Source organism: Cebus imitator, unplaced genomic scaffold (assembly GCF_001604975.1).
Source record: "Cebus imitator isolate Cc_AM_T3 unplaced genomic scaffold, Cebus_imitator-1.0 Scaffold68, whole genome shotgun sequence".
Classification (NCBI taxonomy): Eukaryota; Metazoa; Chordata; class Mammalia; order Primates; family Cebidae; genus Cebus; species Cebus imitator.
The window spans coordinates 2,815,421-2,841,066 of NW_016107383.1; the positions used below are offsets into that span (position 1 = coordinate 2,815,421).

General features: G+C 37.4%; 1 protein-coding gene, 1 long non-coding RNA gene and 1 pseudogene across 2 annotated transcripts in view; 1 reads left to right on the forward strand and 2 right to left on the reverse strand.

Moving 5' to 3' along the window:
- EIF3H (eukaryotic translation initiation factor 3 subunit H) overlaps positions 1-25,646 on the reverse strand; it is a 109,019-nt gene that overhangs the window by 70,894 nt on the left and 12,479 nt on the right. Inside the window, exon 2 of the mRNA XM_017530676.2 lies at positions 7,882-8,038. Within this exon, the coding sequence (XP_017386165.1) occupies positions 7,882-8,038 (157 nt within the window). The remainder of the gene's footprint in view (positions 1-7,881; positions 8,039-25,646) is intronic.
- Positions 9,567-11,869, forward strand: LOC119471647 (annotated as a pseudogene).
- Positions 12,028-13,744, reverse strand: LOC119471638. Its single transcript, XR_005200697.1, has 3 exons — positions 13,734-13,744; positions 13,545-13,551; positions 12,028-13,104 (listed from the first exon to the last, which is right to left on the reverse strand). It is a non-coding gene; the product is annotated as an uncharacterized LOC119471638 (long non-coding RNA).

A 25,646-nucleotide genomic window follows, 5' to 3' on the forward strand; every position in this document is an offset into this window, starting at 1 on the left:
AAATGTATGAAAAAATACTAAACATCACTAATTATCAAGGAAATGCAAATCAAAACCACGATGCAATACCACCTTACTCCTAGACAGAATGTCCATAATGAAAAACAAACAAAGAAACAAAAAATTATAGACGCTGGTGTGGATGTGGTGAAAACGGAACACTTTTGGTGGGAATGCATGGAAAGCAGTGTTTGGCAATTCCTTAAAGAACTAAAAGTAGATCTACCATTTGATCCAGCAATTCCACTCCTCGGTACCTACCAAGAAGAAAACAAGTAATTACACAAAAAAGATACTTGTACACACGTTTACAGCAGCACAATTTGCAATTGCAAATATACAGAACCAGCCCAAATGCTCATCAATCAGTGGATAAAGACAATGTGGCACATATATTATGGAATACTATTCAGCCATAAAAAGTAAAAAATAATAATAATAATAATGGCATTTGCAGCAATCTGGATGGAATTAGAAACCATTATTCTAAGTGAAGTTACTCGGGAATGGAAAACTGAATATTTTATGTTCTCATTGACAAGAAGGAGCAAAACTATGAGGATGCAAAGGCATAAGAGGGATAACATGGACTTTGAGGACCTGGGGAAAAGACTACACATACAATGTACACTGCTCAGGTGATGGGTGCGACAAAAATTCAGAAATCACCACTGAAGACCTTGTTCATGTAACCAAACACCACCTTTTCCTGGAAAACCTATTGAAATAAAAATATATATATTAAAAATAATAATAAAACCTGCTTCCCAAAAAAAGAAAAAATATATTAACTGGAGTTATATTGCATTGAAAATGCTAATTGTGATAAAAACACAAAGAATAAAGAAAAATTACTATGGTGGGAAAGAAAATAAAGACAAAAATAACCATGTCCAGTATCTGTATATCTGGAAATATGTGAATACAACATTCAAGGCCAGGAGGAAATGAGCCTTAGTTTAATAATGGACCATTGGATCATATTGGAATTCACTGTCTTTGTGAGGACAACTGGATTGAGAAACAGCACTTGGCAAGTTTGTAACCCTCTTTCAACTCAGAGTTGGGTGAAGTATCAATGCATAATAATGGGCCCTTTAATTCTGAATATAAGACAGAGGTCCTAACTTTGCATTTTACAGAAGTACAGTTAGAATGGAAACTGATGGCTATCACCATCAAGCCTGTCATCTTACCAACTTCTTAGAGAAACTATGGCAAGGCTCTGGAAGACAGAAAAAGTAAATGTTTACAGGGAATGAATTATCTGAGATGAAAAAGAAAGGAAAGAAAGGATAGAAGTAGGGAAACTTAAATGGAGAGAATGTAATATGGGAAAGTCCACACTCAAAATGTTTGAATGGCAAGTACAGTCATCCAGGAGAAAGGGCAGAAGATGTCACACAAATAAGAAAGAGGGAACATTACCATCACCAAGAACATAGTCATTGTAAAGGGTTTGAGAAGTAAGTGGGTATCAGAAAATTTATGAATATTTTTAAAATTCTCATGAAAAACAAAATGCAGAGATCTACGCAAGAGAGAACCTAAAATTTAAATCTATCACATGAGGTTAGAAAGAGCTAAAGAATACTGTTGTCTTAGATTTTTCACATGTGTAAGAAAAACGACAATTCCAATTAGTTTCTAAAGGTAGACCAAGAAAAACTTATTTATTGTTTTACATAAAAGGTGGATTTCAGATACAAAATAATGACCTACACTCAACATCTTTTAACCTTAGGCATACATTTCACTAAGAATCTTAGAGCAACATTTTGTAACAGAAAAACCATGGTATTTGGAACCTAGCCGGCTACAGGTTTCAATCCCTATACCGCCAATTCCTAGTTAAATGATTTCTGGTAACTTATTTATTTCACTAAACGTCAGTATCCTAATTCCGGAAAATGGAACTGAAAAGACTTTCAACTGTGTAGGCAATTTACATACAGTACACAGAATACAATGCCTATTTTTTATTATTTAACACTGAACTAAAGTTTATCTCAGGGCTATTAAAATATTTTTTAACACAGTTGTTTGATTACAATTTAAAAACTTTTTAATTTAAATTTTAAAAACAATTTTAATAATTTTTAATTTAAATTTTTACATTTAAAAAATATTAAACGTTTTAATTTAAATGTTTAACGTACATATTCATGCTCATTTTCTCTCTTGCCTGCCACCATGTAAGATGTGCCTTCTGCCTTCTGCCATGATTGTGGGGCCTCCCCATCCACACAGAACTGTGAGTCCATTAAATCTTTTTCTTTATAAATTGTCCAGTTTCAGGTATGTCTTTACCAGCAGCGTGAAAATGGACTGATACAGTAAACTGGTACCAAGAGTTGGGTGCTGCTATAGATATCGGAAAATGTGGAAGCGATTTTGCAACCAGGTAACAGGCAGAGGCTAGAAAAGTTGAGATGGCTCAGAAGACAGAAAAATGTGGGAAAGTTTGGAACTTCCTAGAGACTTGTTGAATGGTTTTGACCAAAATGCTGATAATGATGTGGACAATGAAATCCAGGCTGCAGTGATCTTAGATGGATATGAGGAACCTGTTGGGAACTGTATTAAAAGTAACTCTTGCTATGTTTTTGCAAAGAGACTGGCAAAGATTTGTGGAACTCTGTACTTGATTGAGAGAGGTGATTTAGAGTATCTGGTGGAAATAATTTCTAAGCAGCAAAGCATTCAAAAGGTGAGTTAGCCGGGCGCGGTGGCTCACGCCTGTAATCCCAGCACTTTGGGAGGCTAAAGTGGGTTGATCACCTGAAGTCAGGAGTTCAAGACATCCTGGTCAACATGGTGAAACCCCATCTCTACTAAAAATACAAAATTAGCTGGGCATGGTGGCGTGTGCCTGTAATCCCAGCCACTCAGGAGGCTGAGGCAGAAGAATTGCCTGAACCCAGGAGGCGGAGGTTGCGGTGAGCCAAGATCGTGCCATTGCACTCCAGCCTGGGTAACAAGAGCGAAACTCGTCTCAAAAAAAAAAAAAAGGTGAGTTAGATGCTGTTAAAAGCGTTCAGTTTTAAAAAGGAAACATCATAAAAGTTTGGAAAATTTTCAGCCTGATAATGCGATAGAAAAGAAAAACCCACTTTCTGAGGAGAAATTCAAGCAGAAATTTGCATAAGTAATGAGGAGCCAAATGTTAATCACCAAGACCATGGGAAAAATGTCTCCAGGGCATGCCATCACAGGCCTTTAGGCCTAGGAGGAAAAAATGGTTTTGTGGGCCCTCCTACTGTGTGTAGCCTAGGAACTTAGTGGCCTGTATACTAGCCACTCTAGTCATGGCTAAAAGGAGCCAAGGTACAGCTCGGGCTGCAGCTCCAGAGGGTGCAAGCCCTTAGCCTTAGCAGCTTCCACATGGTGTTGAGCCTGTGGGTACACAGAAGTCAAGAACTGAGGTTTGGGAACCTCTGCCTAGATTTCAGAGGATGTATGGAGGCAGAAGTTTGCTGCAGGATCAGAGCCTTCATGTAGAACTTTTCTGCTAGGGCAGTGCAAAAGGAAAATGTGGCGTTGTGACCTCCACATAAAGTCCCCACTGGGGCACTGCCTAGTGGGGCTATGAGAAGAAAGCTGCTGTCCTTCAGATCCCAGAATGGTAGATCCCCTGATAGCTTGCACCACACACCTGGAAAAGCTGCTCACACTCAATGCCAGCCCATGATTAACAGCCGAGAGGGAGGCTACACTTTGCAAAGCCACAAGGGCACAGCTGCCCAAGACCAAGGGAACCCACTTCTTGCTTTAGTGTAACCTGGGGGTGAACATGCAGTCAAAGGATATCATTCCGGAGTTTTAAGATTTGACTACCCCACTGGATTTCAGACTTGCATGGGGTCTTCAGCCCCTTCATTTTGGCTCATTTCTCCCATTTGAAATGGGTGTTTTTATCCAATGCCCATACCCCCATCATACCTAGAAAGTAACTAACTTGTTTTTGATTTTATAGGATCACAGGTAGAAGGAACTTGCCTTGTTTCAGATGAGACTTTGGACTGTGGACTTTTGAGTTAATGCTGAACTGAGTTAAGACTGGGGGTGGCTGGGAAGGCATGATTGGTTCTGAAATGTGGGGACATGAGATTTGGGAGCAGCCATGGGCTAAATGAGATGGTTTGGCTGTGTCGTCACCCAAATTTCATCTTACATTGTAGCTCCCATAATTCCCACATGTTGTGGGAGGGAGCCGGTGGGAGACAACTGAATCATGGGGGCAATTGCCCCCATACTGTTCTCACAGTAGTGAGTAAGCCTCATAAGATCTGATGATTTTATAAGGGGAAACCCCCTTTGCTTTGTTCTCATTTTCTCTCTTGCCTGCCGCGCCTTTCACTTTCTGCCATGACTGTGAGGCCTCCCCATCCATGTAGAACTGTGAATCCATTAAACCTCTTTTTCTTTATAAGTTACCCAGTGTGGGGTATGTTTTTATCAGCAACATGAAAATGGACCAACACAAATAATATATATTTGTGTCCTTGCTACCCAACGTAAGTAATTTTATCAATAAAGCCGAAGTCCTCTGTGCCCCCTCTATACTTCCCCTTCCGGAGGTAACTATTATGCTGAATTCAGTGTTTATTATTCTCACACATTTATGCTCTTACTACATGTGCATCTTTTACCAATATATAGTATTACATTGTCTTCTAAAATTTCACACAAATAGCAGCATGTAGTGCATAGTCTGCAGTTTGCTTTTTCTCTACCCCAAGTGAAGAAGCAGAGAAAACTGGTAGGAAAATCAAAGAATTAAGGTTTTGTTTTTCTTATCAGTTAAAAGGTCCTAATTTTTTTTTAAAAATCTAATCTTGCAAAGTCTACCTATGTAAATTCAAATACACAAATAAAAGTAGTTAGCTTCCAATGATCTAGAATCAGCAATATATTTCGTTTCAATCACCTAACATAATTGCAATCAATATTATTTCTTCATATTCTAAACCTGAGAAAACTGTGTGACAGTGTAAACTGTTCTGGAATAGATTCTACTCCCAACTGTGCCACCAACTCAGTAATCAAACAAATAAAACTCTCAAGCTCCTCACTTGTAAACCAAAGAAAATGCATTAACAATCTCTTCTTTTCCAGCCCAAAACTAGTGATTATTTAAATATAATAAGTACCCCCGGATATGTGCATTAATAGGGAAAAAGAGATAGTTAATACTGCCAGGATGAACTGCAGAGAAATCTCAATCTTAATTCTGCAGGAGGTAGATGAAATAGGGAGAGCATAGCCAGCTTTTTTTTAAAAAAGAAGATGCACACTGCATAAAGGTTTAAACAATCCAAGTATACCAGTATTCAGGTGCCTAGAACAAAAGTAGCCCTGGTTAATTTCTAGAGAATTACTTTAATGAAAAACTGCTTTGCAGACAAATTACAAGGTTATTTCACTTTAGCAAGCATATACTTTGTGTCTATTACATGCTCAAGGTACTACAAGGTGTGAAGTCAAATGAAATAAATAACACTCTATCAAAATTAAAGTGATCAGCTAAAAGTCATATAGAAAATGATAAAAAAGGAAATTAGGAAAAATCCAATTTACAATAGCATCATAAAGAATAAAATACTTAGGAATAAATTTAACCAAAGAGGCAAAACACTTGTAAACTGAAACTACAAAACACTGCTAAAAGATGACACAAATAAATGGAAAGAAAAGCCATGTTCAGAGGTTAGAATAGTTCATCTTATTAGGTTGTCGATACTAATCAAAGACGGATTCAATGCAATATCTATCAAAATCACAATGACATTTTTTGTAGAAATAGAAAAATCTATTCTAAAATTCATATGGAATCTCAAAGAACCCTGAATAGCCAAAACAATCTCAAATGAGACAAACAAAATTGAAGGTCTCACACTTTCTGACTTCAAAACCTATTACAAAGCTGTAGTAATCCAAAAAGGATAGTTCTGACATTAAGACAGACATATAGACCAATGTAGTAAAACAAAGAGCCCAGAAATAAACCCTGGCATATATGGTGTCAAGGGATCTTTAAGAAGGGTACCAAGATGACTCAATGGAAATGGACAGTCTCTTCAACAAATGGTGCTAGGAAAACCGGATATCCACATGCCAAAGAATGAAGCTGGACCCTTACCTTATATACAGCACAAAGATTAATTCAAAATGGATTAAAGACCTAAACTTAAGACCTGAAACTTCTAAAACTCCTACCAGAAAACAGAGGAAAAAAGCTTCATGACATTGGATTTGGCAATGATTTCTTCAATATAACAGCAAAAGCACAGGCAACAAAAGCAAAAATAGACAAATTGGGAGTATATCAAATGTAAAAACTCCTGCCCAGCAAAGGCAACATACTAAAAAGGCAACCTACAAAATGGGAGAAAATACATACTGCAAACCACATATCTGATAACAGGTTAACATCCAGACTATAAAGAACTCCTTCAACTCAACAAGAAAAATAAGCAAAGGACTTCAAGAGACATTTTTTCAGATATACAAATCACTAACAAGCAGATGAAAAGATGTTCAACATCAGTAATCATCAGAAAGTGCAAATCAAAACCACAATGAGATTGTCACCTCCCATTTGTTAAAATGACCATTATCAAACATACAGAAAATAACAAGTGTTGACAAGGATATTAATAAATTGGAACCCTTGTGCAAGGTCGGGAATGTAAAATGGTGTGGCTGCTATTAAAAAACATACAGAAGTTCCTCAAAAAATAAAAGATAGAATTACCATGCCATACCACTTCTGGGTACATATCCAAAAGAAAATGGAAACAGGATCTTCAAGAGATATTTGCACACCCATGTTTATTGCAGCATTATTCACAATATCCAATAGGTGGGAGCAAACTAAACGTCCATTGACAGATGGCTGGATAAGGAAAATGTGGTATATAGAGATAATGAAATATTATTCAGCCTTAAGAAAAAAGAAGGAAATCCTGTCAATACTACAACATGGATGAACTTTTAGGACATTAAGCTAAATAAAATAAGCCACTCGCAAAACAATAAATGCCACATGATTCCACTAACGAGGTATCTGTAGTCAGACTCTTGGAAACACAAAGTAGAATGGTGGTTGCCAGGGGTGAAAGAAGTGGAAAAAGGGATTGTTCAATGGATACAGAGTTTTGAGGTTTATAAGATGAAACACTTCTAGAAAACTATAGCACAATATGTATATAGTTAACACTACTTTAAGGTACACTTAAAATTTTTATGTGCTTTTTACAACAATAAAAAGTTACATAGAAAATGAAACCTGAGAGTTCAAACAAGTGAGAAGTTATTTTCAACCTGATTTTTTAAAAATCTTTCAGATGTTGACTTTGGCCTTTAATGTGAGCTTTTAACTGCTATCTGCCTTTGCTAACAAAGCAATTACGCCTGTAGTACAAAAATAAAATATTCCTAAAATGCGTGAGGGGTACCTTCTTTCTGAAGCAGAAAACTGAACTCTATCTCTTTCTAAACACTGACTTAGTCAAAAGAGGATAGAAGGGAATGGATGCCAGACACAATGAGATGATCTATGTCCCTCAAAACTTTAGTTATTTGGCAAGCTGACTTCATATTGACAAACTGACAAAGTCAACATCAGCACAGATCCTACCCAAACTATTACAAATCAGAATCATAGATTCCAAATAAGTGAAAGCCAAACTAATGACATCTATGGTATATATCCTTATTTCTCGGAATTTATAATTTTCTCAAAATATTAGAAATCAAGGCAAGTAGGCTAGCCTGACATACTCCCAATCCATACATTATCAAAAGTTACAGTGAGAACTGTGTTAATATCCATTTGTATGCGCTGCAAAGACACACACTTGTGATGAACACTCTTACCTTCATCAAAGTCAGCATCATCCTCTGTGTGCTGAGGGAAAGGAAAGCAGTTGGTAATTTCAAGCCGATCTTCTACAACCAGGCCCAAAAGCACTCCTTGAACAACTTCAGTTCCTTGTCCTTCTTCTTGATAATGTTTGATTATCTTTAATACCACCTAAAAACACACACACAGAAGGGGGCTTAACAACCATCCTACTTTATTATTTCCTTTATTTCTAAGAAAAAAAAATAAACTGTACTCGCGGGTTTGTAAAACCACAAAATTAAATAAGAGGAATAAATAAATGTCTTTCAAATCATTTGCTTTACCCTTACATAAATAATAAAGCTCACATAATCTAAAATATATCTGAAATTCCAGGAGTTTGACTGTATGTCAAAAATGTCCATGTACAGCACTTATGCTCTTAAATCAAAGCTCCCCCATAGTCTGGCATCTAGGAGTTCCTTCGGCCAAATCAAACAATACCCCCTCAACCTGAGACTATTATTGAAGAAGTGATCCTGTTAACAGAAAGACACATAAATGACAAAACCATTAATAAGATACAGAGATAAAGGTCTCAATTATCCAGACACCTAAAAGCAGAGCCTTCTGACAAATTCTCATTTTGCCTTTCTCAACAGACCATCTCCATAGTCAGAGGATGCAACAACGGGAATATGTACCCACACATATCCAACAAGAATCTAGTTGGTAACGAAGAACACAAAGAGGGCAGTCTCCAGCATGATCTAGTTTTCCTCAGTCGGAAGGATTTGAGGGAATGTGTTCTCTTTCTGGGTCCATGATGGGGCGTAGTTTTAAAGGCAAAAACTTCCCAGAGCCATGCCCTGCTTCCAACTCTCTCCATCCGGGAGTTTTAACGGTTTATGTTTGAATTTCATGGGCGTGGGAAGAAACTAAAAGTCAGTCACTCCAGCGGAAGTTCTAATGAACTCCTTTCATTGGCCCAGGGTCTTGGAGAAGGTGGTGGTTCCTCCCAGGATAAAAGTCCGTGTCCACACACCTGGTGGGATTTCCCCTCTGAAATCCCCTTCCACACTCTTCGTGGAAGTCTTTCTCTTGTTCTCCTTTCCTTCTCTTTTCTCTACCTAAATAAAATCACCTTTCTGCAGCACTTCTTGGGTCCAACATTTACTTTTATGAGCATACAGTGCACCTGCAGGGGTCCCATCACTTCTTCAAGGGACAGGAGGCCAAGAACCCACAGCATTCTCTCAGGGTAGCTATACCTCGCCAACACCCAAAAAAAATCCGGTTACAGATTCATTAAACAACCTCTAATGGAATAACCAGGTCTTATATAACTCTCTCCTTGAATAGTCTCATAAAGATAAAAGAGGTAACACTGTGTATGGGTGGACAAGCAATTAAAGTCCGTAATAATCATCATCATCATTAATAATTTTGTGTGCTTTTTAGGTGGTTCCTACAACATGGGGTTAATATATGTAAAGTGCTTTTCATAGTGCCTGGCACATATTATTAACAATAGTAACATTAATATTTAATATAAGCCCATGGCCTGAAGACCTAAAAGGCAACAGAGTCAAAATTATATTGGAAAGTTCGCAGAAGGAAAATAAGTTTAACAAGAAAATGACAATTTATTTGTACATTACTGATTAGTGCTTCATTTAAAACAAATATATTATTGTTAGAAACTAATTAATGGGTGGGCCAGGCAGACACAGGGCAGGCAGCTACTTCTGCGTGCAGACTGAGCCCACAGGTCAGCTCAGCCATAGGGGTGGCAAAGAAACAGCCTAAGAGGGAATCAATGTGGTTGTCAGCTAAACCTGCTCCTGCAAAAGGGGAAATGAAGCTAAAAAGGGCAGCAGGAAAGGATAAATCTTCAGACAAAAAAATGTGAACAAAGGGAAAAGCGGAGCAAGGGAAAACAGGCCAACATGGCTAACCAGGAAACTAAAGAAATTTGCCTGCACAAAATGAAGAAACTAAAACTGAGAAGAGTCCAGCCTCTAATGAGGCCAGAAAGAAAGAAGCCAAGTTGGATTCATGTCAGAGTATACCGTGTCTTAGCAGTGGTCCCTATTTCCCTTCTTGTACAACCCAGAGGAATACTGTTATTACCTATTTTGTAAATACAAGTTTGTGTGAGATAGCGAATTATGGGAGGGTTTCACTGTCTTGATTATCAGCTTAACATTCCATAGTTGAGGGGTTAGCTTTTATATCCTACAAAACAAAGCATACTAAATGGCAATATGGAGTTATGGTCCTGCATTTAATGTCTTGAACGTTTTAAATTACTTTTATTCCCACATTATTTTTTAGTAGAATTATTTCCTAAAGAGAAACACTGTTTGATCATGGCTCACCCCATCATAATGGTGTGCACTCTGTAACATTTTTGGTTGTGGTAGTCCTGTTTTTCTAATTAACTTTGTTAATGCACTGTGGAAGATTGAAAATTTGAGTATGTGGTCTGCATGCTATTATATTGTGAATTGGTGGGACCTATGTAACAGCTTATCAACATGTGAAAATACTGGTTCTTGATAGTCTCTTCAGGAAAATTTGCTTCCCAATTTTAAGCTTGAATGTCATTAGAATAACTTTTAAAAATTACAATACATGGTTTTTTAGATTTTCAGTACCTAAGTTAAGAATTTTGTACAAATCCTCAACACAACCAATAAATCAATTATGAAAGAAAAAAAAGAAACTCATGACCAGTTAATAACACATTACTGAACATTACATGACAGTCAATAATCCAATTATTTCACAGGTGTTGCCCTATCATGTAATCTCACAACCACCTTAGGAAAAAGGTACTGTTATACTCATGTTATAGATAAGAAAACTGAGGAAGAAAGAAATTAAGTAAATGGCTAAAGGTGACACATCTAGGAAGTGGTAGGGCCGAGCCAAGATTTAAGCCTGGTTGAAGTTCAAAGCTTGTGTGTATACTTTAATAACAAGATGATTCTCATATTAGCAACTAAATTGATAATTAAAATAATCAGTAATAGACAACAGACATGCAGTAAAAACTGCGTTATGAATAGGCCCAAGACAGCACCAGAAAGATATGGAACTCCAAAGGAGTACAAGCAGTCAGCAGGGAAAAGAGCTCAATATGGAGTAACACCAACTAACAAGATTGGCAGACCTTCAATGTTGTGAAATGAAAGCAGTGCACAAACCTTACACATTCCTTTATGAAAGACCTCTCCACTTCTTGAAAGGCACAAAAATGGACTTGATGAGTCATACAAGTATGGGTATGAGTTCCAGTTCCAGCATCCACTAGCTGTGACCTTGAGAAAGCTATTTAAACTCTTCCCAAGCCTCAGATTCTAATTTGCAAAATGGCACTATCTCATAGCATTACTGACACTACTAAAAATGACAAAGTATAGAGAGTTCTTTGCACAGTCTGCCACATAACACTCAGTAAATGACAAATATTGTTCATTTTTGTCAATAAAATGAAAGTGCTATTTAATGCTTATTCAGCATACCTCTCTGCCAAGAAAAAATATTTTTACACTTAAAAAAATAGAACAAACATGGATGATTAAGAAGGGATAAACTAAACTGATAAAGAGTTATTATAAACACATCTGGTTTACCTAGATTCCTTTATAACTACCCCCATTAATGAGATCACTAAAACATTACTGAAATCAAAGTAAACTAGAGATGCTAGAAGATATATGAGCTTAACATAGTTCTTTAGACAAATTCTAGAAGTGATTCCTAAACAGCTTATTCCTACATACGCAAAAGGGAATACTGATGACTAGGACTAGCATCGTTTCACACAGAAGCCAGGTGAGGATAACCTCACTTCCAGTTATGAAGAAAATAGCAATAAAAGGTATTAATATATTTTAAAACAAATTATCACAGTTCAAACTATATTGAAAACCGATGGCCGGGCGCAGTGGCTCATGTCTGTTATCCCAGCACTTTGGGAGGCCAAGGTGCACAGATTGCCTGAGGTCAGGAGTTCAAGACCAGCCTGACCAACATGGAGAAATCCCATCTCTACTAAAAAATATAAAATTAGCCAGGCATGCTGGCACATGCCTGTAATCCCAGCTACTTAGGAGGCTGAAGTAGGAGAATCACTTGAACCTGGAAGGCAGAGGATGCAGTGAGTCGAGACTGTGTCACTACACTCCAGCTTGGGCAATAATAGTGAAACTCTGTCTCAAAAAAAAAAAAGAAAAGAAAAGAAAAGAAAGCAAACTGTCTTAATTCCAAAAAGAATGAATTAAGGACAATGAAACCAAACAGTACACCAGGCTTGACATGCTTGCCAAACAGCCAATGCAATTTTATGTAGTATCAATAGAAGCACAGTGCTCCAAGTAAAATAATTATTTCACCCTTTCAACACCACTGAAATGTTATCCTCAGTTCTTTACAATGACCCAAGAGAAAATTTACCAGTAACAGTGCCCAACTAAGAAATGAGAGAAGCACAAAAATCAATCAATATAAGAATCCACAAAAAAGGGCAATTACAAACAAAGTTTAAAACTCTGTGATGAGAACCAGCTCAATGAATGCAAATCTCTCTCTAGGCAAGGGACACTCAAAAACAGCACTTTAGAAATACTGAAGAGTTCTTTGGCTACTAAAGGGTTAGTCTTACTTTGAGGTAAAACCTAAGGACCACAACAGATAGTTTCTAGAAAGAAGATTTCAACTTTAAGGATAAATTCTCTCTAGTACTGAAGACTGTCCAAAAAAGAAAGCATTCAGGAAAGACTTGATCACTAAAATAATTTCCAACTTTAATATTTATGATTCTGTCATTTTAATATAATCCAATAAAGTACTCAGGGAAAAAAACCATTATTATCAAAACCAAGGTAGCTCATTCTTCATTGTGACATTTTATGATCGTCCTACTTCCTACACACACCATAACCTCAATTCTTTAGTTCAAGAAGTAATGTCATGGAAATACCTTAGAGGAGGAGTCATTTAGAACAGGGATCCCCAACTCCCAGGCCATGGACGGGTCCTGCTCCATGGCCTGATATGAATCTGGTTGCCCAGCAGGTGAACTGCCTAAGCTCCGTCTCCTGTCAGGTGACTGCTGGCACTGAATTCTCATAGGAGCACAAACTTATAATGTGAACCGCACATGCGAGGGATCTAGGCTGCCAGCTCCTTTGGAGAATCCAATGCCTGACAATCGAGGTGGAACAGTGTCATCCAGAAACCATCCTCTCATCCCCCTGCAACCCCGCATGTGGAAAAACTGTCTTTCACAAAACCAGTCCCTGGTGCCAGAAAGGTTGAGGATCACTGATTTACATGTCAAAAGGAAAGGAAATTCCTGATCAAATATAACTAAATGACATACATATTTCTGCTATTCTACATAGATAACCAAGAATTTGCCAGGTACATATATTTCAAAGTCTCATAAATTTGAAGTATCTTTAATAAAGGGAGACAGAGTCCATGTTGTGCTCATTGTCTCTCCTGGTAAATGTTCTCATAAAAATGAAAGGATGTTTTACTCACCATATCTTCAACACCTAACACAGATACTGGCACATAAAAAATACTCAAAATATATTCTGCTGAAGGAATGAATGGTAAACACTTATATGTCAAGCACTCCACTAAGCATCTTACATGCAATGACTCATTTAATCCTCACAACCACCCTATGAAGTCAGTTATATTATTTTCCCATTTTACATAAGGAAATAGAGATTAGCTGACAGGGAATTCAGCCGGGGAAGTGAGATTGACTTCTGAGTCCAAAGCACTTCTACTTACTTCACAATAAATGAGTAACACCAAACTCAGTGCACCAAACATGTTGATAACAGCAAGGCTGAAAGACATACATGGAAAGCTTGACCATTCTTCAAAACAAAAACACTCTTCTGTTACATTTTGTTTATATGTATCACAGGTGTGGGATCATTTATCCCACATCTTTTTTTTAATCCCACATTTGTGATACATATACACTCTGGAGCCCTATTTGCTCATTTGCAGCTAAGCAAAATCACCTGAAGAGCTTTTTTTTAGATAAATAAAGAGGGGTCCTCATTCTGGATACACATTAGAGCCATCTGGAAGCTTTAAAGTATACCAATGCCTGAGCACACTCCTGAAATTCAGCTATATGGGCTGGACTCCCATATTGAGTTTGGTGGGCGATGTCTGTTTTTAGGTTCTCCGGCTTACTCTAACATCCTATTTAGTTCTAACTTTTCATGAAGTTCTACGGCCCAGCTATCCTTTGTTTTTGTTTTGTTATAACTCCTCAGGTGACTACAATACACTGTTGATCAAACCCCAAGTTTCCTTTAGTCTGTTTCAAGACTTTGTGGATTGCTGAAAAGTGAAGGCACTGAGAAATACAGACCCAAAAGTGAACATGCTGTTATAAAAGCATAAATATCACCCTAATAAGAGGAATTCAAGCCCTACTTGGAAGAATCTCTACATCATATAAGCAAGAGGAAAGGTAATACCAGAAACCCATCTTGAAACATGCATGTTTTCTGCAGCACAGTAAGACTTACACCTTAGGGTTTGACTCCGTATCTAAGGCTGTTATGAACCCATGCTGACTAGGTTTGTTTCTTCTATAAATTACGCCTCAAGGGACAGAAGCAAATTTGCCAATAGAAACCTAACATCGAATTCTCCACCTTCTGAAATTTTGTCAGGTTCTGGGTCTAAATGCTTAATCTACTTGATGTGCCCTAAACAGTAAGTATTGTTCTCTGATTAGGTCAGTTGTCTCTCAAACTGTTTCCCAGACTTCTGAAGTTTACACAATCTCAAGTTGGGCAGATCTTAGTAAGGAATCCCAACCTGCAAGATAATCAACAGATGTCGGAGTGCTGAAATTACCCTGAAGGAAACACTGTTTTCTACCATTGTTCATTATTCAGACTATTTGAAAAAGCAAAGCAGACTATTATGCCATCTCTAATGAACACAATACTATTTTTTTTAAGTGTCTGGCTTTTTTAAAAAAATGAAAACCTATTTTTGCCTAAAAGTCTAAAAGCAACAAAGAATTTAACTTCTATGACAAGTATTCTCCGTATTACAGGGTAAAATATAAATACCAATCTAAAATAGCCAAATAAATTACACTAGAAGCCAATAAATCTAAAATTTAGAAGAGCTAAGAATGGCAGGTAAAATCTTCCATCCTTCCTAAAAGGAAAGATTTAACAATCTCTAAGATCTCCCTCTCAAAATCATATCAAAGACTCAGTTCCATGCAGGGAACAGTTCAAATTTGACCAAAGTAAATATTAAGCTTTTTGATGAACTACAGTAATCTCCCATCAAACAAAATGTCTGCATAGACTAGTAACTACAGAAAGATTTGAAATCTTTCTGCACAGAATCACCAGGCTTCTGTTATTTTGACTTCTTTCATTCCCTCATTCATTCATTCATTCGTTCATTCACTTAGATATTTACTGAGTGACTTTTCAGATCATTTGCCTCTGCCAGGTCTGGGAATATGAAACTAAATCAAACACATAGGTCTTACTTTCATGGGGCTCATATTTTTAGAACAGCAAATCTCAAACACACTGTTTCTCTTTACTCTCATACAATACTGCTAACACCAGTGGTGTGGGCTCTTTCTACGCCATGTAATTTTTCAATGTGCCAAACACCAGCTGGGTATCTTACAATTTACTTCAATTCTGACACTATCTTCCTGGAGTTAGTGTCAGACTCCAAAAGCTAAGGGCACAGACCTACAAGACTGCCCTCGCTTCAGATCCCTCGCTTCAGATCCCAATCCCAAATCCAGGCCTTCTGACCAACCAGCTATAAATCAGGAATTCTCACAAAACCCACCTCAGGTTCAACAATTTGCTAGAATGACTCGCAGAATTCAGAGAAACACTTTACTTACATTTATCAGTTTATTATAAAGGACATTACAAAGGATACAAATGAAAAGCCAGATGAAGAGACACACAGGACAAAATATGGGAGGTTATGGGGCAGAGCTACTCTGGGCCTGCCATCCTCCCAGCTCCTCAAAGTGTTCGGAAACCCACAATTCATCAAATCTTGCACAAGAGTTTTTATAGAGCTTAATGGAGCTTAATCTCCAGCCCATGTACGCTCCTTCCCAGAGGTCAGTGAGACTGACCCAAATTACCTCATTAGCACTAACTCAGGTGAGACAAAAGGGGAAGCATTACGAATAAATGGCAGTCCTAACACTCAGGAAATCCTAAAGGTTTTGGAAACACTGCGACAGGAACCAAGAACAAAGACCAAAGATATTTCATATATTTCAAGGCCCTTAAAAACTTTAAAAAAAAAAAAAACTTCTAAAAAATTAAAAACTCTCTAAAATGTGCATGGACCCCCAAAGATCTTGCACATTGATATTTGCATATCAGAAACTCAAACCAAGAAATGTGTGAAATATTTATTTCTCTTAAAAATAATCTCTAGTGGAAGCTCTGAAAAAAATTAAAATGAGAAAAATAATCACATTACATGCTAATATAAACTATATTTTAAAGAAAAATATTTTTAAAGACAACGTAATTTTATCAGGATATAAGAATGATAATGTTTCACATTTTTGTAAAAATTTTATATTTTCAAAAAAATTTTTAATCCAGGAGAGAAGAAACATAGTTTCACATTTTTGTAAATCTTTTTAATACCTATCTGGTTTAATAGAAAACAGATGGATAATCACATCTGCTCTTGCAGTCAGTCCTTTATATCACACATCATGTAGCATCTGGAAACCTCCATTAAACACTCATGAAAGAATAAAAGTAAAAATGGCAAATTATGTATTATTATGAAAATAAGTTTTGACCTTGGAGACTCTCTAAAAGGGTGTCCAAGATCCTCACACTTTAGGAACTGCTATTCTAGAATGACAATTAGGAAAATTAATGGGATTACAGATTGTGGAAATCGCTAAGAAAAGGGGAAATGTAACAAGCAGGGGCAGGGAGGCAGCCTTAACTAGGGGGATCCAGGAAGGGCTTCTGAGAGGACACCTGATCAGAGAACTGACGAACAAGACATCAGCCCTATGAAGACTTGGGAGAAGAGAATTCTTGACGACTATGGATCTGTAATCTTTTAAATAAAAATACTAAGATTTACATTTCATAAAGTACACAAGTTGTATTTTATGGGAAGAAAAAGGCCTCTAGATGGATAAGCACTAGGATGGGAGGGATACACGTTCATGTTTTTACTAAAAGAACTGGTAGATAAATAATAGGCCCACCTACTGGCAGAAAGTCGGTTTTTTCGTTTATTTGTTTATTTTGAAACAGGATCTCGTTCTGTCACCCATACTGGAGTGCAGTGGCACAATCTCCACTCGCTGCAACCTCTGTCTCCCAGGTTCAGGCAAGTCTTCTGCTTCAGCCTCCTGAGTAGCTGGAATTACAGGTGCACACCACCACGCCCAGCCGAGGTATTTTTTTTTTTGTATTTTTAGTAGACACGGGGTTTCACCACGTTGGCCAGGCTAGTCTCGAACTCCTGGCCTCAAATGATCCACCTGTCCGGGCTTCTCGAAGTGCTGGGGTTACAGGCATGAGCCACTATGCCCGGCAGGAATAGTTATACCTTAAAATAACATTATGTAATTCAAAACTATCAATTTCATTCGATTTTTGTTAATGAATTATAAAACACAATATACTAGTAAAATCCTTTTAGAAAAAGTTACCAGAGCTTTTAATTAGCAATATGCATATTCCCAATACCAGGGGTCAGGGTCAATCTTTACCTAGTAAGCATGTCTATGAAGAATTCCTCCAATAAAGGTTGCAACTCCAATAAAATTCAGAGGTAAAAAGAAAACTATTTAAAGAAACATACTGGACTTTCAGGACTTGCGAGTATTTGCAGCAATGCCCTAAATTACATGAGACATAGATATAATCTGCAAAACCTAGGAGCTGAATAATAATCCAGTCTCTATTATTGGGTCAGGATATGGAATTTTGAACTTGTCTGAACCAGTAAAGTAGAAAGTGAGACCATTCTAAAAAGCTTCAACTCTATGAAAATTGCTAGTGTGAAAGCAGAAAACAGTAACTGTAGTATCTTACAGCTAAATATAAATGCACCAAAACACTATACCTGCTCCCAGGAATCTACCCAAGAGAAATAAAAACATCCACACAAAGACATGACTACAAATGTCCATGGTAGCATTATTCAGAACAGCTAAAAACCGGAAGCAACCCAAACCACCAAATGAAGATGAATAAATAAACTGTAGCACAGGTTGAGGATCCCTTCTTATCCAAAATGCTTGGGATCACAAGTGTTCCCGATTTTGAAATATATGCATTTTCAACTGTATCTTTATACCGCAGAGCAGAGAATAAACAAAAACAACAACAATAACAACACACAGTGAGTAATGTACATAGGTCATCCTGGCCCCATGTGGATCATCGTGAGGAATCTGCTGTTGATATATCAAGCCCCCACTTTATTATGCTCTGCAAGTATGCTTGCAGGGGGCAATTTGAGCATGCAGGAAAAAAGGAATGCATAACACAGCTGAAGGAGACTGGAAGAGTCTTTTATCCCTTGGGGACCCCGAACAAGCTGTGTGGTGTGCACCTGTGTTTTAACAACAATCCATCACATGAAGTCAGGTATGGAATTTTACACTTGTAGATCGTAACAGTGCTGAAAAAGCATCCAATTTTGGAACTTTTCAGATTCTTAACTTTCCAATTAGGGATGTTCAACCTGTATAACTATTCTATGGAATTATATTCAACAATAAAAAGGAATAAAATATCAACAGACAAAACAGGGAGGAATCTCAAAAACATGCAAAGTGAAAGAAGTTAAACAAAATGTCATGTACTACGCATACAGTTTCATTTATATGACATTCTAGAAAAGGGAAAACAATAGTGACAGGGAGCTGATAAGTGGCTGCCTGGAGCCAAGGTGAGAACGCAAACACTGACTGCGGAAGGATACCAGGAAACTCTCCAAGGTGGAGAAAATATTCAATTAATACGTCTTGATTGTGGTAGCAGTTAAACAACTGTTTACAATTACTAAAGTTCATCCAACTGTGCATTTAAAAAGAGTGGAATTTATTGTGTATAAACACTACCTTAACTGTACAAAACTGTATAGACTTTAAAAGTCTGAAGAAGAAACAATTCATACATGCACTGACTCCCAATTGACTCTCCATTTCAGAGTTCAAAGATTCAAAGATCCCAAGATACTTTAATATCTAAAGAGCTAAGAACCACAACTATAACCCTACCTATTATGTATAATATAAAATAAATCTCTAGCGACTCAAGTTTTTAATAAACCTAGGTCACCAAACATAAATTAAATCATTATTTTAGAAAACAAAGTATACTACTTAGAATTTTTCTATTACTTTACAGTATTTTGGAATTTAATGACATTATTTAGACAATAGACAATTTGTTTCTAGAAAAGCTTGCTTATGTAAAACAAATTCAAAGAAACTGGGAAATGTTAAAATATTTACCATCCCCCTGCCCAAAAAGACAGGATATTTTTTTTAAAATTCACACTACCAGGCCAGGGGCGGCAGCTCATGCCTGTAATCCCAGCACTTTGGAAGGCCAAGGCAGGGGCATCACCTGAGGCTGGGAGTTTGAGACCAACCTGACCAACATGGAGAAACCCCATCTCTACTAAAAATACAAAAAATTAGCCCAACGTGGTGGCACACACCTGTAACCCCACCTACTTGGGAGGCTGAGGCAGGAGAATCGCTTGAACCAGAGAGGCAGAGGTGCAGTGAGCTGAGTTCACGCCATTGCACTCCAGCCTGGGCAACAAGAGCAAAACTCCATCTAAAAAAAAAAAAAATCACACTCCCCAATATTCTACAGCAAAACGTATACGTGCTTCTCAAAGTGTGCAAGCCCTAAAAGCAAACATTCAAACCTGAAGGACAGATAGGAGCTTGAAAAGATCTACCAGCCTCAAATCATCTTAAAATCATCGGCAATTATTTTGTATCTATGTACTTGAAGGCATTTCCCTAGGGGGAAAAAGTCTTTGTCATTCATCAAATTCCCAGACAAGCCCAAATAAAAAGAAAGTTTTAAAAATTAATACAGCCAGGCACACTGGCTCATGGCTGTAATCCCAGTACTTTGGGAGACTGAAGTGGACCAATTACCTGAGGTCAGAAGTTTGAGACCAGTCTAGTCAACATGGCGAAACCCCGTCTCTACTAAAAATACAAAAAAATTAGCCAGGCATGGTGGCTGGCACCTGTAACCCCTGCTACTCTGGAGGCTGAGGCAGGAGAATCACTCGAACCCAGGAGGCAGAGGCTGCAGTGAGCCAAGATCCACCCACTGCATTCCAGTCTGAAGAACAGGGCAAGACTGTCTCAAAAAAAAAAAAAAAAAAAAAAAAAAAAAAAAAAAAAAAAAAAAAAAAAAAAAAGTAATACAAACTTATTATCTACATGCAGTTACATGTTTAAATGAAGATGAATGAGGCAGGGAGCAGGTGGCTCATGCCTGTAATTCTAGCAATTTGAGAGGCCCAAGTGGGCAGATTGCCTGAGCTCAGGAGTTCAAGACCAGCCTAGGTAACACAGTAAAACCCCATCTCTACTAAAATACAAACATTTAGCCAGACGTAGTGGTGTGTGCCCATAGTCCCAGCTACTAAGGGAGGCTGAGGTGGGAGAATCACTTGATCCTGGAAAGCGGAGGTTGCAGTGAGCCAAGATCATGCCACTGAACTCCAGCCTGGGCGACAGAGCAAGACTCTGCCTAGAAAAAAAAAAGAAAAGAAAAACGGTATGGACGGAAATACTGCTTCCTTTATGCATCTGTACTTTTCCTTAGTTATAATGGAACTGAGTATGTGTTTGTTTTCAAATTAAAAAGCATCAAATAAAAAAATTAAGAGAAAAGATTTTTAAAATACAGCAATCACTGCAATTTGCTATGTGGAGTTTCACAAAATACAACAAACTAATGTCTCATTTTTTCTGACAGTGCTACTGAGTTGGCAATGATGTAGACATAATACATCTTGATTTTAGGAGGTTCTTTTGTTTGTAAAATATGAGCTAAATGAAGCAGTTAAGAAGACTTAAAATGATGAGGAAACATGCCCACATACAAGCCAAAGCACCTGCTGATTTTAAATTTTCATCCCTTACTGACCTGACTCCTCTTCAACTCTATGAATGTCACTGTACACATATATGCAAATTACCAAAAAACACACCATCAACATAAAGAGGTAACATCTGGATTGGTTTTCAACAAGCAGAGAGGCCTGTTTAAGGGAAGCCTAATCCATGCCTCAACAATTGAAACTTTGTCCAAACTTACAATAAACCTTCACCAGGAAAAGCAGCAGGTTTCCCATTGTCTTTGTAACAGACACAATTAAGGATCTGCTGAAAAGGGAAGTAGGTAAATTTAAACTGTTAGAACCATACCACCTATCATTTTTAAGCCTGCTTTATAAAGCTAAGCTAGGGAATGCTGAGGTTACAACCTGCTCATCTTTTTAAACAGTTCACAGAACTAAAAAACACGGAATTATTAAAGTGTTTTACCACTAAAACTAATTAAAAATTAAGTAAATCTAGTGGTATTTAGTGATCACAATACTATTTTAAATACACTTCATTCAAACACTAATACTCTGGTTACAGGAAGATGCTATTAGCCAAAATAGACATGAAAATAGTTTATAACAATGCTTCTCAAGCTCAGTGGTAAAGAATCCATTTCCCCCAGTCCATTACAGACCAATACTTTAGTAAAATACAATAAAAATTACTTACTAGAAGAATGAAAATTTAAAAAGAAACACACAAGCCCAGGGATATAACTTGGATATCACAGCAGTGTCAAACTACTATAATAAAAATTTCTAAATACTCTATCTTAACCCTCTGTTTATACTGTGCAGACCAGTGTTCCCAAACCATACCTCATACTTTGAGTAGCACTAGTTTACAGAATCTGTAACATTAAGCAGGTAAACAGTTCTTTCCCAACTCCAAAAATCAAGCATTTGACTAGACTACAGAATCAAACACTTCTTATTTATGTTACAAAGTCTCTCAAAATACATCACTACAATAGACGTGAGCTCCAAACTGTGCAGCTACCAAACACTTATGTAACCGTAAGCCCAGCTGCATAGGGCCATGACAATCGTTGAGAAAAGAGAGCAAGAAATGAATAGTTTTCTCTGCCACTGCTTGCTGCTTCTACAGGAGATGACAGGCATACTCCTCCACCGGGGTCAGATCATGACTCCCTTAGTTCCAACTCTATTCTGAACACTGTATTGTTAAGAATGGTAAAAACAGGCCGGGCGCGGTGGTTCAAACCTGTAATCCCAGCATTTTGGGAGGCCGAGGTGGGCGGATCACGAGGTCAAGAAATCGAGACCATCCTGGCCAACAAGGTGAAACCCCATCTCTACTAAAAATACAAAAATTAGCTGGGCATGGTGGTGTGCACCTGTAGTCCCAGCTACTCGGGAGGCTGAGGCAGGAGAATTTCTTGAACCCAGGAGGTGGAGGTTGCAGTGAGCCATTGTGCCACCGCACGCCAGCCTGGCCCCTGGTGACAGAGTGCGACTCCATGTCAAAAAAAAAAAGAATGGTAAAAACAAACTTATTTCAGCAGCAGGGCCCACTTTGAATCACAACTTCTATAAGACAGAGATAAGACAGTACTTTATTTATTCAGTGAGTAAGCCCAGCAGAAACTCCAACTTTCAAAACTCTCACTGCTGTTCTTCCATTTGTTACCTAGTACACAGTAATTCTAGAAATCTTTACTTCTTTGTAAAAATGTAATGTTCGAGTGAAAGAAAAAACTTTAATAAGAGCTTATACATGAATTCTTATGGCTGTATACACCAATGTGATTCCCCAACCCTGTAGTCTACACAAACAGAAAAATTCTATAGCATAGTGGTTGTGGGACTGGGAACCAAAATCCAAAATAAAATTTTAAGTGCCCAGCCCTGCAGCCTTAGGCAAGTTACCTTATCTACCCCAGCCACACCTTCCTCGTGTGGAGCTAAAGACAGTACCTATCTCAAGCACTGCTGCAAAGATTAAAAAAGAATCCACTCAAACTATCTAGCACACAATTCCTAGTAAGTCCTCAGTAAACGTTAGCTACTATTAAACCAACTATTAAAACAAACATTTCACCTCTTCTCTTTTTTCTTTTTATTATTTTTTAGAATCAAGTCCAATTTCTTTTAATTTTTTTCTATCTTTTTTTTGTCATATTTCACCTATTCTCATTCATTCATCTATCCATCTATCCACCTGTCCATCAAAGGAATATTTAGTGACTAAAATATGCTTTGTTACCCTTATGGCATGGAAACTTGTCTCTCCAGAGTTCATTCCTCAGAGATTTTTTTTTTCAGCCTAGTAAGATGTGAATTATAACTTATTAACCAACTGATGCCCAACTCCCATTTTTTTTAAGACGTATCATTCATCTGGACATACTATCTCTTATAACGCCAATACCACAGTTTTACAAGATGTTTTAAATTTGCATTTAAAAAGTCCAGAGTTCAATTAAATGTACTCAAAATATTCTGTATATATATGTGTGTTTATGTATATGTAATTTTCCCTTAAAACATCATTAACAACAAAGTACAGTCTACAAGTTTCTCAAAAGTCTGAAATAAAAAAGACAAAGCCCAAACTCTACCAGTCACTGCCTATTTGAAGAAGTCAAGCAGGATGCACAACTCCTACTTGGCTTTACTACAGTCTCGTAGCTTCTGGGAGGTAAGGCCCACAGCCTGAATTTCTCACATCAATCACTGTCAAAGAACAGCTATTACTGTAGAAGATTTTTATTCTCAAAGAAATTGTACTGCTGCAAAATCTCCCTTTAGCATATTCTGCAAAGTCAATATCTAGACTTTCATTTAATTCTGGCTTCTTTCACTGACTGATCTGTGAACTTGGCAGTTTTCTTATTTGGTTAAGCCTAGATCATTTTTTTCTAACACTGAACAAAGAAGCTAGTTATTGCCAAAATGTAAATTCAAAAAGCAGAAAGCTGCATTAGTCTTTAATTTAACACATTTTATGGCTCAAGTGGGATAGGGTTCCATTTCATAACTGGCTGAGTCAAATAATAAATGGGATTTAAATCACTGCTGGTAAGTTTTGATGTGAAAGAAATTTAAGTAACTTCAATAGGAAAAAAAAAAAGACTTTTTGCTCCTGACACACATATGGGATTAGTTACTATGCTTCAATACATTTAATCAATATCAACCTCCATAATATTTCAGTTTGAAAGGGCATATTTCATTATTATTCTCTTGGATCTAATGCTCACTGATGGTCCACATTTTAAAAGTTAAATCAACTAATAATTGTTGGGAAAAAGAGAAGATAGGGAATTTAGCCTCAAGAGATTCAACAGAATGGTACTAATCTCATCATAAAAATTAGTCACATGTAAGTATAATGAAGCAATCAAATGTAGAAATATACAATTGTAATTTAGAATTAACCATTCAGAATTGTTATACCTTCTAACACATTCTAAGTCTGTTACATTCAATTTTATTATATTCAGGAGCACTGACCACTGCTTAAATAGAGAAAAGGGCTTTAGGTGACTTGGGGGCACTCTGATTATCAAATTTGTTTCTGCCTCCTTGTTAAAATAATTGCAGAAGAAAACATGTAAAAAGCAACTATGATTACCTCTCAGAAGAGGGTGGTTGGAAGACAAGGATGACAGTGAGTTTCTTTTCACTATATACTTTTATTTTGCCTTTGATTTGTGTACCATACACATGTATTACCCAGTATAATGTGTTTAATTAAATAGGCTTAATAAATTAAAAGGGTTCCCATTTTCCTGTATAAAAAGCATACCACAGTAAGCCCGCAAGGTGATTATTCATCTTCTTCCTGGTCAAGAGTTCATTTAGAATGAAACCAAAGATGATGCATTTCTGTGTAAAATGTAAAATGGGGGTTTTCTTCTCTCCAATAGGAAAATGTTTTTATTTTGTTTTAAAGGCTATCAGTAAACCACACTTGAAAACACCATCACTAAGAAAAAAAGAAAAAGAAAATACACTTAGATCTCGCCACTTAAGAAAAAAAAAGAAAACACCAGCACAGGCCCTCATTTGGAGGATGAAAACAAAATGTGACAGGCAAGGCCAATTGGTGGTGGCTCACAGCTGTAACATTAGCACTTTGGGAGGCCAACGCAGAAGGATCACCTTCAGTCCAGTAGTTCAAAACCAGCCTTGTCAATATAGAGAGGCCCCATCTCTACAAAAAATAAAAAAATTAGCCGGGCAAGGTTGCACACACCTACAGTTCCAGCTACCAGAAGGCTGAGGAGGAGGATCGCTCAAGACCAAGGAGTGCAAAGCTGCAGTGAGCCATGACTACACCACTAAATGCCAGCCTGGGCAACAAAGCAAGATCCTGTCTCAAAAAATAACAGGCTAGGCACAGTGCTCATGTGTAGAATCCCAGCACTTTGGGGGGCTGAGGCAGGCAGATCACTTGAGGCCAGGAGATCAAGACCAGTCTGGCCAACATAGCAAAACCCCATCTCTACTAAAAATATAAAACAAAAACAAAAATTAGCTAGGTGTGGTTAGATGCACCTATGATTCCAGCTACTAGGGAGGCTGGGGTGGGAGGATCACTTGAGCCCAGGAAGTGGAGGCTGCAGTGAGCTGAGTT